At 62.5% G+C, this 18,923-nt stretch overlaps 2 protein-coding genes across 4 annotated transcripts; both read right to left on the reverse strand.

Annotated features, from left to right (window-relative positions):
* Window positions 1-8,450: 8,450 nt before the first annotated feature.
* Window positions 8,451-9,723, reverse strand: GP1BB (glycoprotein Ib platelet subunit beta). The gene is made up of 2 exons (XM_082697597.1): window positions 9,592-9,723; window positions 8,451-9,336 (listed from the first exon to the last, which is right to left on the reverse strand). Exons 1-2 carry the CDS (start codon window positions 9,599-9,601, stop codon window positions 8,732-8,734), a joined length of 615 nt encoding a protein of 204 aa, XP_082553723.1. The 5' UTR covers window positions 9,602-9,723; the 3' UTR covers window positions 8,451-8,731.
* A 138-nt stretch (window positions 9,724-9,861) lies between these two features.
* On the reverse strand, window positions 9,862-18,675 carry SEPTIN5 (septin 5). 3 transcript variants are annotated; one of them, XM_082697558.1, is made up of 12 exons: window positions 18,515-18,633; window positions 18,368-18,378; window positions 13,742-13,838; window positions 13,549-13,635; window positions 13,176-13,299; window positions 12,954-13,088; window positions 12,675-12,792; window positions 12,464-12,565; window positions 11,597-11,693; window positions 11,363-11,498; window positions 11,029-11,131; window positions 9,862-10,918 (listed from the first exon to the last, which is right to left on the reverse strand). In XM_082697558.1, exons 1-12 carry the CDS (start codon window positions 18,555-18,557, stop codon window positions 10,862-10,864), a joined length of 1,110 nt encoding a protein of 369 aa, XP_082553684.1. In that variant the 5' UTR covers window positions 18,558-18,633; the 3' UTR covers window positions 9,862-10,861. The 3 variants fall into 3 exon arrangements, with proteins under 3 accessions (XP_082553684.1, XP_082553683.1, XP_082553685.1); XM_082697557.1 differs by having other exon boundaries at window positions 14,465-18,378; window positions 18,515-18,617; XM_082697559.1 differs by lacking the exon at window positions 18,368-18,378 and having other exon boundaries at window positions 18,515-18,675.
* Window positions 18,676-18,923: the final 248 nt, after the last annotated feature.

Below are 18,923 nucleotides of genomic sequence, written 5' to 3' on the forward strand. Positions count from 1 at the left end.
AACCGCCCCAGGAGGGGGTGCTGAAACTGGGACCCTCTCATTGCACACTGGAGAGTAAGAACTGGAGTTTTGAGGCCCTGCCTCTCTCTGGGCCTCGGTTTCCCAATCTTTACAAGGCTGAGGAAGGAAGGCACGCTCTGAGAAGTCTTCCCTGCCCTGACTTTCCATGGTCACTGTGCTCTTCCTTACATGCAGCCCCCGCTGTCCTCAAGCTCCCCACCCTTACACACAGTCCTCCCCAAACCTCAATGCCATAGAGACCCCATAATAGTGGGTGGGCTGACTCCACCCCCGGGGGGAGCAGCCCCTCCAGTCCTGCCATCCCACTTCATAGGCGGGAAGACTGAGGTGCAGAGTGGGAGGGCAGATGGACAGGTCAGACATCAGGCCCAGCACTTGGCCCCCCTGCCTCTGGCGGGTTAGAAATGCCTACGCTGAACTGACCCAACCTCTTAGCTTCTCGTCTGCCTTGAGCGCCCTGAAACTGTAGGGTCTCTGAGTAGGCAAGACCTCGAGAGGGCTCCTGAGTTCCTCCTGGCCAGACCCCCGTCCCAATGGCCCCATGACAGCTTGGTTGGCCGAGTGGCCTGTAGGTGCTTGCCTACGGGGGTGTCCAGGCCCCTGTCCTGCCTCAGCTGGGAGGGAGGGGCAGCCATAAATTCACACCGCCAGCCGCCCGAGGGATAAATGTGTCATCGACTGCACGATTTACGAGCACACCCCTGGCCCGCAAGGCAGAGAAAACAAGCCTCTGTGTACACATGGCGCGGCGGGCAGGGACGGGCGGCTGCCAGGGGGGCGTGTGGGGGCATGGCCGGCCGGCCGGCTGGACACGTGCATGCGAGAGATGAGGGGGCACGGGTGTGGGGGGGGTGACACAGGTGTGGGGGGATGTGGACACACTCGTACAGGGAGGAGGGACCATACACGGCCGATATCCCCACCAACCAATGCGCGGACGCGCACAGCCGTGTGATTACACAGACACTTACATCAGAAGGTGACACAGCGTGCTCGGGGACACCCAGGTGGCACCCACCCCGGAGGTGCGCTCTCTCCCACCTCCATGGAGGAGTCAGACCCAAGGAAGGGAAGAAAGGGAAGGCTCTCTGGATGCTTGTGAGCACATGTGTGTTTGTGCATGTGTGTGTGCTTTATAAGATGTGTGTGTGTGTGTATGTGTGTGTGTGTGCGCGTGCGCAGGGTCTCTCCCATCTGCACACAGCCACCGTGGAAGGGCCACTGCATGACGGTGTACATGCAGAGTGGGACCAGCGGGCCCAAGGCAACCACAGGGCAGGCAATTCGTCGGGAGATAAGGATGCATGGGAACCAGGGCTGGATGGTGACGCCTCAGGCCTATTTGGGTCCCACCTGCTTTGAAGTGGCCCAGGGGCACCAGGCAGCCCTGACCCCATGGGGCCAGCTCCCGAGCACAGCCCAGGCAGCAGTGCTAAGGAGTGAGGCCATGACTCAGCCTTGACTCTTTACAGTCCCTTTGCTGGGCCTGCCGACTGCACACCCTTTCCCACTTTGTCCACAAGGACCCCGTGGGACAGTTCCAGGCTTGAGGCTCTACCGGTGCTGACTGAAGTCACCTGCTGGCTGGGACCAATCCCGGTGCAGTCCCCCGGGGTCCTGAAGGTGTGGGGGTTGGAGGTCGGAACTGCGGGGCCATGCTCCAGGGAACACTTGGAGGATTCTGGGATGACTCCGTGGACCCGTAATGGCGTCTTTGAAGTCTGGGACTCAGGAGCTTTGTGGAACTAGGCTGTGGGTCAGCCTTAGCTAACAACATCCTTCCATGGATGGTATGGGGGCACGCTCTAGCCACTCATCCTGCTGGCCTTGCCATGAGAGAGTCAGTAGTGTGGCCCCCCAGGAAGATTTCTGGAACTGTGGATCCCCAGTGCAGGGAGAAGGGGCTGACCGGTGTCCTGGAAACCACTGTGGCAGAACCACGGTATCCCAAATGCAGAGAGAGAGCATTACTCACCTCCACACTGGGGACGCCCAGAGGCAGAGCAGGCATCTGGAGAGCTGATCAGGGACCTCTAAGGACAGAGACCCACCAAACAGGGACCTCAGACCAGGGATCTCCAGAACAGAGACCCCCATACAGTAGACCCCTACACCAGAAATTCCCATAGCAGGGATCCACCGAGAAGAAACCTATAGAGCAGGAGCTGCTGATAAAGGATAAAGGATTATCAGCAGAGAGACATATAAAATAAGGGGACTCCCCAGGAGCAAAGGGTACACAGATGAAGCATTTTTTGCCAGGAGAGACCCAGAGTTCACCAAAACCAGTCTGTTCCCATTTTTCCCATAAAGAGAACCAATGGTCTCCCCCACTCTCCCTTATCATGACTATTTCAGGATGGTGGTCATGTCCACGGGCTCTGGCTCGGCTCTGGGTCTGTGTCGATGGTCCTGTTCCGGGACGGGGTGCCCAGGCTGCACTCCTACAGGAGACGAGGCAACCTGGACATGGTGAGCACCTTCAGTGGGCACACAGGGGCGCGGGCAAGCGTGTTTGGACAGGCGGCTGTCAGGGGTGCCCGCCCCTCCCCAGCCCGGCCCTGACAGAAGCCCTTCCCTCCGTATCTGCAAAGACTCACGGGAATCCCTCAAGAGCATCTTTAAATAAACAAAGCACAGAGAAAAGTGAGCTCCTAAATACAAGTCACAGCAACACAGATTTCAACGTGGACGTACAGCCGAGCATGGCCTTTAGGGCACCCTTCCGAGGGCACCTCCTCAGAGCCCCGCTCAGGCCTGAGAGTGCTTCAGGGGCCGAGGGTACAACCCCCTGGTGATGCCAAGGCTGTCCCAGGAACTTCACTCCCACCTTCCAGACCCCCAGCTCCAGGTTGCAGCCTCCCTCTTGGGGATGGGCCTACCAGGCCTATCCACACGGAGAAGGTAAAGAAAAGCAGCTACCACGGGAACCCTGTACTTCCCCTGGGGTCTGTACCCCCACACCCCAGCATCCCCATCAGGCAAAGTTTAAAGGATTCCCCCCACCAGCCCCTCATAATTCTGAAAGTTCCTTTACCTCACTGGGAACACAGTGACCTTGTGGGGATGATTTCAGGGTCCCTTGTGCCTGGGACAGAGGCAGTACTGAGAGGGCGGGGAAGGCCAGGCAGGCTGGAGCCCTCCCCTTCCCCACTCCTTGCCACATGAGGGTCCATCTGGTCTGAAGCCCCTCTGTTTGTCTGACACACTTAAAAAGGGTGAGGTAAGCCCCCCTCTCTGCCACGCAGGACGCCAGTAGTAGAAGGGGTGGAGAGAAGGGTTGGGGGGGGCTTCTCCTGGGTGAAGGTTGGGGACCAAGAGACCTGCACCCCAAAGCCCTCCCCCACGCAGCCAGTGGTCTCCAGGCAGGGCTGCACACTGCTGGGAACAATGCTTGAGAACCAATGAAGAACTGGACAGGCAGCTCCCCCTGCACACTTGGGGGCCCATTGGCCCTCTCCCTCCCACAGCCTGAGCCTAGCACCCCTCTGGGCTCTGCATGCCCTGTACCTCAGCCTGAACATCCCCAGGAGTCTCCACTCCCCAAACACACACACACACACACACACACACACACAGGTCACTACTTTTGATGTCCCAAGGCTGGGGCACTCAGGCTTATACTGAGAGTTAGAGGGTGGTTCCCCCCACCCCACCAGGGCTTCTTGGGCACCCCATTCCCAGAGCTTTGAAGGAAGTCACTGTCCTTGCTCCCGCTGTTCTTTGACAGATTTCATAGTGGACATTTGTTTGCCCATATACAAGTGGTCTTATTTCTGTGACATGAGCCCTGAGGGGTAGTCAACTTGATGGACCCCAGGAGCTGGAACTGGGGGCCTGGGGAGTGGGGTTCCTGAACACACCCCACAGGTCTTGGGAGCACTCCCATGGGCTCTCTCAGGTTTTGCCCACTGAACACTGACCGCCCTGGGGGGTGTTCATACCCATAGAGTCCCCACCTTGTCCATCTCTCAGCACCCTTTGTCCAACTGGCCCTTGGCACCCTGTGGGGGTGGTGGTGACAGAAAAGCAGGACAAAAGAAGGGACAGACAGTGCTTCCTCTGGGACAGAGCAAATCTCCAGGAGGGCTTCTCTGGGGAGGACTGCTGACCCCCAGGTCCTGCAGGGCCAGCCGAGGGGCTCTGCTGACAGGACAGGATGTCATTCCCCCGAAGAGGTCTCCTGATGCGCACGGTGAGAGTGCTTTCCCTGGAGACAGCACTGGGTGTAGATGGTTCTGGGCATGTGACTGCACTGGGGAAAAACAGAAATGGGCCTGGGGGATTCCCCCAGGGGCCGTTTAAGGAAGGAGGGACACAACAGCTAAGGCCAGGCCCAGTCACCAGGCCCAGTGACCCCAAAGACCCCCCTCAGCCAAGGGGGGAGTGCTTCCCGAGAGCCCCCTGCTGATTTATGGTTCACCAGGGTGGACAGAGTTATGGCTGCTAAGGCCTTGCTCCCTCCCTCCTCCTCCTCCCCGTTGGGGGTCGGCTGGGGTGGGGTAGCTCTCAGCTGGTTTCCAGATGGGACTGGTGGAGGGGGCACCTGGGGGTGGGAGGCCAGACACCCTGAGCAAAGGGACCTGGTCCGTGTCAGCTGGCCAGGTCTAGCTGCCTCTCTTGCTGTGGTTGTCTCTCTGTCTCTGTCTCAGGCTGTCTCTGTCACATGCAGCTCCCCCTTCCCCAAGGCAGCCTGGGTGGGTGGGAGTGGGAGCCGGTGATTTATCACCTGCTGCCTGTCTTCCATCGGAAACGCCAGGGGTGGGCGCAGACGGTGCGGTGAGCTATGGGCCCCCAGGGCCCCGCCACCCACCCCAATGTTGTTGCTCTGTCTGGGCGGCGGGTGCACCCCCCGCCCCCACAACGTGGCCAGAGCTTAGACCCCTCCAGACCTTCCCAGGGCCTCGTCCACGCGGGCCCCACTCAAGTCTCCGCCCAATGAGGGGCCGCCCGCTCCCCAGGCTCCCCTTCAACTCCCTAGGATGGAGGGGGCCCACGGAAGACCCGCGCGCACACACACACCCCCGCCCTCAGGTTGGTTGGGAGGTGGCGCAGCGTCTGTTCCACTCCCCTGGGGGAGCTCCCTCTACCGTCCCCACCCGGTATCCTCAGCAGAACGGCTAAGGCCAGCTCCTCACAGTCGCCCTCCACGCTCGCCACAGCAGCTCCTTCCAGCCCCGCCCCGGTGCACACAGCAGGGACTCAATAAGTGTTTACGGAGCAAACAGGCGGCGGGAGGGCGGTTGGTGCACCTGGGATGACACCCCCTCAGCTTGGCGGAAGAGGTCCCTTATCTTCCCTGTTGACGGGCTGTCAGCGATCCGAGGGAGGGGAGGAGAGGGGAGCGGAGAAAAGGGGAGTGGAGGAGGAGGGAAGAAGGCAGAACTGGCGCGCTCACCCCTCCCTGTCTGTTAGCGGCCGGGGGGGGGGGGGGGGGGGGGGGAGGGCACCCTTCCCTGTTCCCATGGGGGTGGGGGTGCGACCTATCAGCCTTCTCGACGTTCACGCCACCAGCCTGGGCAAACCCTCCCTCTCCTGGCCTCTGTTTCTCCGCGGACCCGGGAGAAACAGTTGCCTGTCCAGTGCCCACCTCGGCCGCCTTGGCCACACTCGGGCTGTTTCCGCGGACCGCGAGCGCCCTCTGGTGGCCTTACGGGGTCGTGGCGAGTGAGGGGGGAACTGGATGCGGTTTGGGGCGGGAAGTTATCACCCACGCATTTCACGGGCAAGGATACGAAGGCTACCAGAGGGAGGTCACGGCTGTGTCTGCCCCAGGGATGCCGTCTGGCCCTTCTCAGGGGTGGGCAGTACTGTGGTCAGAGGACCCTTGGGCTGCAGGGCAAAGAAAGGATCCGTCTGAATTAGCCAGCTTGGGGACTAGAGGTGTGGGGGGATGGGTAGCACCTTGAGTTGTCACTGCCTTGTTCTCATCTGGAAGGAGTCTGAAGTCACAGAGAAGACCAGACTGTCAATGGGGAACAGAGCCTGGGGCAGGTATGTTGTCCATTAGATGGAGGACAACGGCTGGGGGGAAGGGCAGGATAGCCTGTTGGGCCAAGTGGTAGAGGTCTGCACTCCTCCTTCCAGCACCCGCCCATTCAGGGGCGCTGAGCTGAGACCATCCTCTTCTCCACACTCCTTGGAAGGTGAGGCCCCAGGGTCAGTGCATGGAGGGTCAGCTCGGGGTCAGAAGTTGGGATGGGAGAGCAGCCAGGCGGCCTGGAAAAGGTTAGCCATTGAGGCCAGGCCAGCACCCTCTGTGCTCAGTACCTTGGCAGAAGCCAATCTAAATCATGCCCAACTGGCAAAAAAAAAAAAAAAAAGGAGAAACCATGGAATTTAGCTGCCATATCTACCAGGGGGTAAGGAAGTTCTTCTTTAGGTCTGACCACATGGTGATGCCAGCCTCCTTCCTCCAACAGAGAAGCTCCAGCTGCTTCGGCTCACATTCTCAGGGCTGTATGCCTACTGTCTCAGCTGGACACTGGCCCAGAAGCCCTCAAGGTTGTGGGCAGTGGGCATTGGACCTGGGCTCTTATTGACACTTCCTCATAGTTCCTGCTGGAATCTTGGCTCACAGCCCAGGGGAGCCTCCTTCTTTTAGCTCAGGGTCATCTAGGACCCCTGGGTCATTTTCTCCTGGGCCCTGCATTTGCTCCCTGAAGGCCTCAGGGAGGAGGAAGAGAGGGGGAACCTAGGGGTCTGGTCTTAGCTCTGCTCTGGCTCAGCCAGGGATCCCTCCCTGGCATCTGGTTTCCTCCTCTGGAAAGTAAGGGGAACACTGTCTCCCTGTACCATGTTGGGAGTGAGTTAGGAGGTTGCTGTGTACATTGCTGTGACGACGATTATTACCTCTGACCCCTACCAGGGACTCTGAGTGTGCTGGGCCACCCCTGGGGGCTGGGAGGGTGGCAGTTCATTTGTACAAAAGGGGCCACCATCCCTGATGTGGTGATAAGGCCGGATGGACCATCGGGCAGTCGGCCACAGCCCACAATGGGCCGGATGGCTCGCACCTGTCCACAAAGGAGGGGGTGGCTCCTGGCTCATGTCTGACCGGCAGCCCCGAGATAGCATCAGCCCAACCGGAGGGTCATCCATCTTATGCCACAAAGACTGGGACAAAGGCCATGTCAGCGGCAGCCTCCCCGACCTGGTCAGTGGGGGCCGGAGCCTTCCTGTGCCAGGCATCCCGGGCCCAGGCCTGAGGCTTCTTGTTGGGGTCCATGGGGAGCAGCCTTCATTGTTTACATGGGCTGACAGGTGGGGGCCACACGGTGGGAAGCGGACGCCAGTAGTGAGGAGGGCACCAGGTCTCCTTTGGGCACCCCAAGCCCCTGGTTAGCAGCTTGTGCTTTGCTGGGCTAAACCCCCAGGAAGCGCCAGGCCCTGCCTGCTCAGCTCGGGGTTCAGGGACTAGGGCTGGTCTGGGCAATCAGGGAGACCTGCCTGTGGGAAGTGGCAGCCAAGTGCAGGACATGATCCCAGATACCAAGCAACCCCCTGGTACCCACTCGCCCCCGCAGGGAGCTGCCTCACAGGATGAGCTTCATAATTCAGATGCCCAGGGAGCTCCAGGGCGGCCATCAGACCATCCTCACCACCTCAGACCCAGCCCTGGCCATCCTCAAAGCTGTTCACAGGTCATGGTCATTGCCACTCACATTCCGAACAGTCCTCAGAGCCTTTTCACGGCTCCTCATTGACCCCCCAGATGCTGCCACTGCAAACATCCATTCTCTCTTTCTCCCAACTACACTGCAGGGCCCTCAATGTCCCCACTGTCTTCACTGTCCCATGTCCTCACTGTTGCTGTGTCCTCACTGTTCCCATGGAGTCCTCACTGTCCACAAAGTCCTCACTGCACTCAGTGTCCTCACTGTCCCCAGTGTCTTCAGTGTCCCAAGTGTCCTGTCCTCAGTGTCCTCATTGTTCCCAGTGTCCCTGCTGTCCCCACTATCCACTGTCTTCACTGTCCCCACAGTGTCCTCACTGTCTTGTGTCCTCATCACCCTGAGTGTCTCTGCTTGTCCCCACTATCCACTGTCTTCACTGTCCTATCCTCAGTGTCCTCATCCCCAGTGTCCTTGCTGTCCCTAGTGTCCTCATTCCCCAGTGTCCTCACGGTTCACCCTGTCTTGTCGCCACAGTGTCTTTGCTCCCCAAAGTGTCCTCACCGTTCCCACACTGTCCTCACTCCCCGCAGTGTCCCCTACAATGTGGTCACTGTCCGAGTTCTTCCATGCTTTCCACTTGAACTTCTGCGAGAGTGAGTGGTCTGGGAGAGGTCACTCACTAACCCGGTGTTTGGCTGGCAGTTACTCTGGGTAGGCGAAGAAGGGATGCGTCCCCTTGAGAAGCCTCCCAAGGCTGTTCCTGCGGTTTGCGGAGGGGAATTTCCGGGTGGCGGGGCACAGAGACCAGTCAGATAAGGAAAAGGGTTTATTCTGCGCTGGAGTTTAGCGTGGGGGACCTCGCCAGCGGCTGAACTGCTGCTTCCCCCCTGCCCTTGACCTGCCTCAGCGGCCCGGGCTAGCGGCGGGCACGCGGCGGTAGGGCGCGCTCGGCTCGCGGCCTGCAGGGATTGGCGTGGTCTTGGAATTCGTGCCCAGGCGGAGGACGAGACTCGTCCCGGTCAGAGGGAGGGCCCCCCGGGATGGACTCTGTAGGGTCGGCGGGCCCGCGTCGCTCAGCGCTTCTCGGGCTCCTCTCAGGACTCGCGGGCTCCCGCGGGCTCCGCCACCAGCGGGGTGGTCAGCGACAACGGGTGCGCGGCGCGGGCGCGGGCGCGCAGCCGGCGCAGACGGCACAGCAGCAGCAGCAGCAGCAGTGCGTGCAGCAGCCCGAGGCCGAGCAGCAGGAGCTGCGCCCCCAGCGCCCCCCGGCAGAGCGCGCCCAGCGCACAGGCGGCGCGCAGCTCGTCCTCCGCCAGGTAGGGCAGCAGACGGCCGCGCAGAGCCGGGGGCGCGGCGCAGCGCAGGTCGCGGTAGGGCGCGCGCTCGGGTCGGCCGGCCAGCCAGGCGCGCAGCGGCACCAGGTGGCAATCGCAGCGCCAGGGGTTGGCCCCCAGGTGCGCGAGACGCAGCACGGGCAGCGCGTCCAGCAGTCCCGGCGGCAGCGCCGTCAGATTGTTGCCCGTCAGCACCAGTTCGGTCGTGTCCAGCGGGAAGGCGGCGGGCAGCGAGGCCCACGTCAGCCCGCGGCGCCCGCAATCCACACGAGTCCCCGCGCAGTCACACGGCGCGGGGCAGCCCGCGGCCAGGCGGCTGGGCGGCGCTAGCAGCAGGAGCAGCAGGCTCAGCGCCCCGCGCGGCCCTAGAAGGGAAGCGCCATAGTGAGCCTGGAGGCCCGTGGGGCTCTGGGGCGGGTCCCTGTGCACCCCGGGGTGCCGGGCCAAGCTCCAGTCCCCGAGGTCCCGAGAGCCTTGCCCGCAAGCCTCTCCACCCCCATCATCTCGTGCGCTGGTTAGAGGTCCCCTCATAGTCCCACTCAAATCTCCCTACGGCAGCGCCTCCCAGCCCGACTCTGCTCAAGGAGCGCAGCCGGGGCCCTGCCTGACCCCAGACTCACCGAAGCCCATGGCGAGAGGATGGTGACCCGGCTTGCTCTGGACCCCGAAGCCTGGGCTGGAGAGCCAGGCGATAAGGCTGCCCCGCCCCTGCCAGGCCCCAGATCCCCCACCAAACCGACCACAGCGCAGCCATCGGCCAGAAATAACCTGGAGGCCGAGGGGACAGGCGCTGTGGCCCCAGATAGAGCACTATCACCAGGGCCCGCAGGCCGCCAAGGCTTCCGCCCCCTCACAACCTCCCAGGGGCACATGGATCACTCTGACACCGCTGGGACTTCACCAACATTGTTTTCCTGTCACCAGGACAGGACGTGGCATTCACAATTGAACAAAACTGGAGAATGGGGTTTGGGGGGAAGGTATCATGCTGGGGATTGGTGGTTGGGAGGGGTGGGCTAGGGAACTCAGGGCAACAGTGCTGCTGGGGAGAAGGGACCTCCGGCCACAGGCAGGGAATGGCAGTCTAGGCAGGCATAGGGGGTTATTGGGTCACCCACCACCACCCACTACTCCTAGAGCCCTCAGGCCAGGCCATAGCCATGGATGAGGAATATGGGCGATCACGGGTGTCCCAGCCCCACCAGGCCCATGAAATCCTTGCCTGCAGCCAGCTGCCCTCCTTTGGTCTGGAGGGATCATGAGTGCTTCTGTTGCCCAGCCCGCCCACTGAGTTACCCGGTGAGGGGGTGAGGAGGTAAGGAAAGACCTGGTCCGCCTCGGCACGAAGTGAGGTCTCAGCTTAAGCTGGGTGGCCCAAGGGGGTGGGCACAGGAGGGCTCCCGCATCCACTCTGTGGCACTGGGGTGGGGAACTAGGCCCCGGGATGCTGGGGATCTGCTCCCCTCTTCTGCCTTGTTTTACCCACCCACCTGAGTAGGGCCTGGAGTTGGAGTTCATGGCCTTCTAGGGCAGGGGTAGATCTTAAAAGCCATGCCCCAACCTAGCAGCTTCTCCCCCAAGGCCACAGGGGGCCAGCTGTGGTGAGGGGCTGCTTTCAGGCCTCTTGGAAGCAGATACAAATGAGGGGAGGGACTGATGCTGAGAATAAATTAGGGTTGGCTGGGGGCTGTGACCCCGCGTCTCTGGGTCAGGTCAGTAACAGCTGGGAACAGTCCTGGTCTAGGTCACTCTGGGACTGGGGTTGTGCCCAGGTCTGTTGCAGCTCCAGATGATTCCAGGGTTGAGTCCAGGCCAGTTGGGGTCCAGGAATGGGAAGGGCCAGCCTGGAAACTGGCAGTCTATCCATGGCGATGTGGGGCTGGGCTGGGGTCACTGGTCCTGCATTTGCTGCTTCATTTTCTGCAGCATCTCCTGCATGCGCCTGAGCTGGAGGGGAGACAGGAAAAGGGGAGGATGGAGTGAGAAACGAGGAGGAGGGGCCTGACCCTGCCCCACCCCACCCCCAGCCCCTGCTCCTCCCTTGGGGCCCTCCTCACCTCCTCATCCTTCATCCTGATGAGCTTTTCTGTCTCTGCGTCAGGTGTAGGCAGTGGCAGGATGGGGATGGGGCTCTCCATGCGGCTGTCCTGGGTCAGTTTGCTGTGGGGTAGACCAGAGGGCGGGAATTTGTCTGACACCCAGCACTAGGAAGGCCCTCCCCCTCTGAGCTCCCATTGGCTCTGGGAGGACAAGATGCATGGTGGGCGGAGGGAGCTATCAGGGAGCCGGGGCCAAGAGCAGGTCTGGGTGGGCAGCAGGGACCAGCCCTCTGTTAGGGAAAGGCTGGGGGTCGTGGGGCGCATGATGAGGTCGGGGGTCAGGGCTGCGCACCTGGTCATCTGCTGGATGCAGTGTGCGCGATAGTTCTCATAGTGCACGTCGCATGTCACGTCCTTGAGGTCATGCATGTGCGTGCGGATAAGCATGTTACGCAGCTTCACGAAGTCGCAATGCGCCTGGTTTTCCACTGTGGGGCGGGAGTGGGTAGCGGGGATGGGTGCAGGCCCTGGTGGTGGTGGGGGGAGCCTTCCCACCCCCTAGGCGGTGCCCCACTCCTGAACTCACCCTCCACGATCCCCCAGGGGTACAGTCGCCCCCGGACCCGCTGCCCCTTGGCCTCCACCACTGTGTTGCTGCCGATAACCGCGAAGGGCGCACTCTCCTGGGGAGGGCAGGCACACGGGCTCACGCCCAGTTAGTGTGAGTGTGGGGTTAGTGGCTGAAGATGGACCTGGGCATGCCGTACCTTGTTGGCACCTCCAGCATTACCAACAGGCTCTCTCCAAAGAGATCCTGGAGTTGCCCACCTCTTTTGGCTTCTCGGAAGCCAGAGCCTGGCACCACTTCTACCCCAGGGGCCCTTGCCAGGCGTGTGCCACCAGGCACATCGTCCCCTTCTGACTCCACCCCATCTGCTCCATCTAGCTACCTTTGCTATCCCTCCCCAGAGCTAAGCCCCGGCCTCCTGTTGGTGCTGCTGACTTTGGCTGGGGCCAAGAGGCCCACTCTGCTCCTGGCCGACTATCCTATGTCTTGTCTCGCCACTCTAGGTCCTGGGTCACCCAAAGCTATAGCCACCTCTGGAGCTCAGAATTCTGGCGGCCAGGGCATGAGTAGGCTTGGGACCACAGGGCCTTGGGCCAGACCCTTATGCTGGTGACCCCTTGGAAGAAGACTGAAGAGTAGGGTCAGAGTGGAGCCCTAGCCAGCTCTGTGCCTTTGGGTCCTGGCAAGTGCCCCAGGACACATGAACCACATGGGGCCCAAAACACACAAGCCAGTGGGGACATGGGGGACTGTATCCATCCCAGCCTCAGGTGAAGGGGCTCTATTGCCCAGACAAAAGACTCTTGTCCACTGGGTTGGATCTGGATGCTTGCCTCCATGTAAACTGACCTTCGGTTCCCTCCTCTGCCACCCCAGGCTGCTCACCTTCAGTTCCCGATCTTGCTGCTTAAAGTCCTCGTCCTCATCAGAGTCACACTCGGGGAACTGGTACACGTGGATGCCGAACTTGTCAATCTCCTCCCGGATCTGTGGCGGGGCAAGGGCTGTCAGACCCGGTACCCAGTGCCAGCTACGTTGGTACCCACGATCAGCGCGGTGGCTGGTGTCCATCCCAGAGACCTAGTCCAAGGCTCACCCGCTCCTTCAGCTTCCGGATCTCACCAGGGACCAGGCAGTCGGCTTTGGCGATGAGGGGCACAATGTTCACCTTCTCGTGCAGGGCCTTCATGAAACCCACATCCACGGGCCGCAGGCTGCAGAGAGTAGCCAGGGCTGGTGAGGGGGGGACCCGGGGAGAGGCTGGGATGGGCTCAGGGTGGGCAGGCTGTGAGCACACGGCCAGGGGACAGGCAGTGGCCGGTAGAGCCGTGGCGCTCTGTGGAGGTTGGAGCCCATTCCAAGGCTGCTCACGCACCCATGGCCGAAAGGGGAGATGAAGTACAGACAGCAGTGCACGCGGTTGTCTTGGATGTTCTTGCGGTTGAGGCCGCTCTCGTCGCGGAAATACTGCTCGAACTGCTGGTCCACATAGTCAGTGATGGGCTTCCAGCTGCAGAGGGACAGGAGGGTCTGTGAGTCCAGAGGGGAGGCTGGGCCAGCCTAGGCAGAGACTGTGCCCCGGCCAGGCTCTGCTCACCATTCCGAGTTGTTGACAGCATCCCCGAAGCCTGGCGTGTCCACAATGGTGAGCTTCAACTTCACGCCCTTCTCCTCGATATCCACTGTGTGCTTCAGGATCTCTACAGTCTGGCTGATGCGCTCTGCGGGGGTCGGGGCATGGTCTGGGGGGTGTCTTTCCATCTCCCAGTCCCCACCCCCACTGGGCAGCCAGGACCCTTGTTCTCATTCATTCTCATATTTGCGCCTTGGCCTGACTGTGATCTGGGCCACTCCTCCTGGACCCTGAACAGGAGATCCATGCTGTGAGAAGGGAGGAGCAGGGTCTGGATCTGGGAGGGAACCCTCTGAGGGGTCAGGCATCAGGGGATGGGGAAGCAGGGCCCACTCACCCTCGGCACTGAGCAGCTTCCGGTCCTTGTACAAGTCGGTCAGGAAGAGGCTGTGGACCAGTGTGGACTTCCCCAGGCCCGACTCACCTGCCAGCAGGTGTAGTGGAAGAGTCGGGTTAAGTCTGAGGCCCCTATGACAGAGCCTAGCTGGCTAATGGCCCAAGCCCCCTGCATGGGAGTCCAGCCTACTCACCGGCCACCATGAGCGTGAAATCAAAGCCCTTCTTCACAGACTTCCGGTGCACCTGATTGGGCAGTGTGGCGAAGCCCACGTACTGCTTGTCGATATCCTGAGGGCCGGGCAGGGCAGGTCAAGGGCATGCTAGAGTGCCTGGGGCAGTCTGATGCCCCATTCCCTATATGGCTCAGACATGGAGGCAGCAGAGGGCAGAGTCCCCTGGGTGGGGAGTTTCAATGGCACAAATGGGGTGAGGGCCTGTGGGCAAAGGTCTGGTGGTGGCATCCTTGACCAGCCTCAGCGAGGGGCTCTGCAGGGACCTGACAACTGTGTCTGTGTGTGTGGAGTTTAGGACGTCTGGCTGCAGCAGGCCCAGGCTGTGCCCTCCCTTGGGTGGTGGGAAGAGGGCGCCAGGACCAAGACCCCTCAGACACAACCATGTTCCTTCACAGACCGGAGAAGCCCCCTGGCCTCAATACTCACCGTCCTGAGTGTATCGGGGGTGGGAGGCCCCATTTGGTCTTGATCCAGCCGCGGGGGCGGCTGGTTGCTGCTACCAAGGCGGAGCAAGGGCTATTTATAGACAGCGGCAAGGAGACGCCCCCGCCCGCGGGGTCCCAGTGCCCACCCCGGCGGACCCTGGCCCTGCCGGTCCCTGTCACGTCCCAGAGCTCTCGGGACGGGCCCTGGAGGGCGCACACACGTTGACCCACATTCCGTTCCCCTCTCCACACACACCTTGAGCCGCCTCTGGGCCTGGGTCCGCGGCGACAACAGCTGCTCCACCAGGCGGTCCTGGGGCGCTGCTAGCGAGTCCATCGCGGCGTCCGCACCTCAGACCCGGTCAGGCCCCCGGGGGCCGGGCTTACAGGAGGGACTTACGCGCGGTACTGCCTTGAAGGCCGGTTCTCGCCCCCGTTTTACCGACGCGGGAAGTGAGGCCCAGAGAAGAGACGTGGCCCACCCGGGGTGCCGCCGACCCCGGAGGCCGTGCGTGCCATGCCTGTGCCTCTGCCGACCACCCCGAGCCGCCCGAGGCGTCGCAGCCACAGGCAGGCCCCGCTCCCGCACCCGAACCAGAGGCGGGGCCTCGCCGGCGCTGGCAGGGGGTGGGGGGACAGGACCGCCCCACCCGTGCGGTCGCTGGGAAACAGTCGCCGGGAAATTGGGCCGCAGGCGGAGCCACCGGAAAGCTGCTGCGGAGGGCAGGGCCGAGCACAGGCGCGCATAGGCGCGGGGGCGGAGTCCCGCTGTCGGACCTGAGGCCTCTGTTCCAGCGTGGCGACCACCCGAGTGGGAGGGTAGGGGAAGCCGGGGCCCACCCAAGGGCCCTGGGGGGCGCGGTTGTGGCCGCCCCGCATCCGGGACCCCCCAGGTGCAGCGCGGCTTCTGCCCGCCAGAGGGCGCCGGGGGTGGGGGAATCGCTCCCGGTACCCAGGCTCACCCCACGCGGGAACCGGCCCCCTCATTCCTTCTCTCCTCGCAGAATTGGCCCGGAAACCTCCTGGCGGTGTCACGGCGCCCCAACTACCCACAGCCACACCCCTCCCTGCACTGCTTCCTCCTTCCTCCCGTGTGTGTGTGTGTGTGTGTGTGTGTGTGTGTGTGTGTGTGTGTGTCTGTGCGCGCGCGCGCGCGGGGGGCGTGGGGGGCAGGGATGTTCTTGACTGGCATGGCCTCCCCAGACGCGTGGGAACTTGGAGGGGGCAGAGCCCACTTCCCCAGCCTGGACAACAATCCCCCAACTCCCCCACCCGTCCTACACCTCCCACCCCCCCATCCCCTTTGCAGAAGCTTAAAGCGGGGGATGGGGGTTAGTTAGAGCACTAGAGGCCTACCCACCCTATCTCTGGAAACTTGGAAGTTGCAGCCAGCACTGGCCACAACTGCCCCCAGACCACTCCTGTGAGCAAAGGTGAGGGTGTAAGTGGAGTAAACTTACCCCCTGCCCAGTATGCGGCTCCCTCTGAGCTTCCTTGCCTGCTCTGACCCACAGGACAAGGCCTAGGGGGACTGGAGAGCTCCTGCCAGTGTAACTCTCGCCTTCTGTGACCACCCCAGAGACCACAGGCATCTCCAGAGCTACCAGACCCTTTCTCACCCTTTCCTCCAGAACCCCACCAGAATCTGAACCAGCCAGTGCCAGCTGGGCAGAGGGAGGCTTGGAAAGGAGCTGCAACACGAAAAGACATACTCCTTGGGTTGTGCGTCAGTGGGGAGAAGCCCTCCACCCCAGCTCTTCTTCCCCACCCTGGTCCTCCCTTCTTGGCAACCCTGGTTGAGGGGCCTTTGTCCATCTGTCTAAGCTCAGGACGCTGCTGTGGGGCCTGGCACCTGGGGAGGAGGGATGGGTCCACAGCTGGGAACAGGAGAGTCTTTCATGCAGAGGAGAGTAGAGGGGAAGCCACAGGGCACCTCCTTCAGCTCTCTCGGAGGGGCCCTCAGTCCTTGCCCTGAGAGAGCCTCCAAACTGGCCTCAGGCCTCTGCCACGCTAACCTGCAGGAGGGGTCTGGCCCAAGACCCACCCAGCCTCCACCAGCAGGCCCACTGTAGACACAGCCTCTCAGCTTAGCCCCCACCCAGACAGGTTGGCATCTCAGGCTCAGGGCATCTCCAAGGTAGACACCCCTGGGTATGGGCCTCAGGCTGAGAAGGAACCTCAGCACTCCACAGCCCCATGGCCAATGGAGCTTGTTACTTTCAGATTGCCTCAATTTCCCCACTGGTAAGGCAGAGCCTCTGGGGAGGCCCAAGTCAGGAGGGCAAGAGTCTCACTCTCAGCTCCCAACCTGCCTGCCCCAACACCTAAACTCACCCCAGTAGGGCCTGTGGACTCCCTGGGGGAGCTCCAAAGAAGGGACCCTGGCACCCCCTCTCTCTGGCCCATGAAATACAACAAATACTCCTCAGGGCTTCCTGAGCCATAGACACAGCTGCGCCCACTTCCTCCTGGTGCCTGAGACTCTCGAGGCATTTCCATTCTTAGAATCACTGGAGTCCTCTCTGGAAGCAGCCGCCAGAGCCAACAGAGCACCATCGCTGCCTGAGAGGAGCCGGTGGGGGTCAGAGGATGGGGGCAGAGGGCCACCAGAACTTCCCCCGACCCTCTTTTCCAGTGCAGATAGACTATGGCTCAGTAGCACCAATAATGCTAACAGTGTAACAGCCACATGCTTCCAGCTCCCTCCAGATCCTCAGAGAGCCCGCCCCAACACCTGGCTCCCTGGCTTTGTTCCCGGGGCTCCCTCTTCCACCTGCATGGTGCCCTCTCTCTTGGGTCCTAGAGGATGGGCGAGGCTGCCTCCTAACTGACCACATAGGATGGGCATACACAGGCCTGAAGGGGTTCATGCCTCTGCAGGAGGGGGTCCCTGTGTGGTACTGGGCAGCAGCTGCTGGGCCCAGTGACTCCAAGTGCCTGCAGGCCCCCGAAAAGGTGTGGGGGCTCATCTTCCAGTCCTTGTCTCTTTCTCCCTCAAACAATAGCCTGGCAGCATGTGTCCCTGCATCTCAGGCATTGTCTGACCTGCCTTGATAGGAAGGCAGCTCCTGGCTCCGGCTCCCTGAAGCAGCCCTTGCCAACAGGGTGAGGTTCAAGGGCCCCTCCCCAAGAGCCTCACCTCTCCTGGGGTTGGGTTCGTCCCGGCCAGGAGACTGGGGCTGGTAGCCGGTGACTCTTGGCCCTCACCCCACCTGCTGGGTCTCTCCCAGGGCTGCCACCGTACCCTGGGCCAAGACTCCAGGGTTCCACCCAGCATCTACCCACTGTGTAAATCCCTATCCCTGACGAGGGCAGCCAAGGCTACCGTGGGGGCAGAGTTGGGTCCAGAAAATCCCCCAAATGTGACTGAGCTCAAGCCAGACAGGTCCCAGCAGGGCTGCCCCAGAGCCCCCTGCCCACCTGGTTACCCCACCCCTACCCCACTCTCAGGGTATCCCAGCTCTGTTGAACCCCAGCCTCTGCTGGATTTCACAGTAAGTGCCCAGGTCAGCCTCCTGTTGGGCCCTGTGTTCCCATAGGACAGGGACCAGGCCAGCCCCTTTGGAAAACCACAAGCCTATTTGTACCCACTTGGTTGGAAGACCCGTGCTGGACACAGGCATGACTCAGACCAGGCCCTGGAGGCTCCCAGTCTGGGGAGGAGGCCTGACCACAGATCAGCCCACTCAAATTGGTGTGTGGGGAAGAAAAGGCAAAAGATGCAGAAGAGTGGGGTGGGGCTGCTCAGGTTCTAGGTGCTGGCTGATGGACAAAGACCCCTCCCCAAGCCTGTGGCCTGCTGTGTCTGTGCCCTCACTCAGGACCCCCAGCACGAGGCCCAAGGCCAGGTCAGGGAGGATATGCTGGAGCTGGATCAGTGGAAGAGGGACACCCGGCCCATCCCCCCAGGCTGGGAGGGGCGTCCATGCTATAAGGGTCAAGGGCCAGTCCCCCAGCGGCCTGGCGCCCAATGCTCCCCTTCCTATCCCCGGGCGCGGCGGCACTGCTCCAGCTGACCATCGGTTATCGGTTATCGCGACAAGGAGGGATGACGGCCGGCGGGGGCGGGGTCGTGCCTGGGCGCCGGCAGCGTCGGTGCCACAATGGGTGACAGTAGGCCGGGGGCGGGGGGAAGGGGGATGCGGCGGCGCGCACGTACCTGCTTGTCCTCTGCAGGGTCGGGGTCGGGTCAGGGTCCGCGTCCCGGCCGGCGGGCGGAAGAGAGAGGAAAGACACCGTGAGAGGCAGGCGGGCGGGCGGTGGGGACAAAGGCGCGCGCGGGTGCGCGGGCAGGCGCCGGGCTCACCTGGGGTCGCCAGCTTGCTCTTGTACCGCAGGCCTGTGCTCATGGTGGCCGCCGGCGGGGGGGACGGGGCGGCGGCGGGCGCGCGGGCGGGGCGCGGCGATGAGCGGCGGAGGCCGAGGCCAGGCTGCGGGGTGACCGGCCCCTCCGCGCCGCCGCCGCCCGCCCCGCCCGCGCGCCCGCCAGCCAATCGGCGCCCGCCGCGCCCACGCGCGACCCGGCTCGGCCGGCGGGGGCGGGGACCCAGGCGCCCCCCAAAGGCCCTGAGCCCGCCGTCTCCCGGCTACGCCCTCGCCTCCAGCCGCCCGCCAGCGCCCCGGGAACCCGGAGACGCCCGCGCTGCCCCCGCCCACCGCGTGGCGGCTGCCCGACTCCCGCCCCACCTCGCGTCTCCCGTGCACAGGCCTGGAGG

Source organism: Mustela nivalis (genome assembly GCF_964662115.1).
Source record: "Mustela nivalis genome assembly, chromosome: 14".
Taxonomy (NCBI): Eukaryota; Metazoa; Chordata; class Mammalia; order Carnivora; family Mustelidae; genus Mustela; species Mustela nivalis.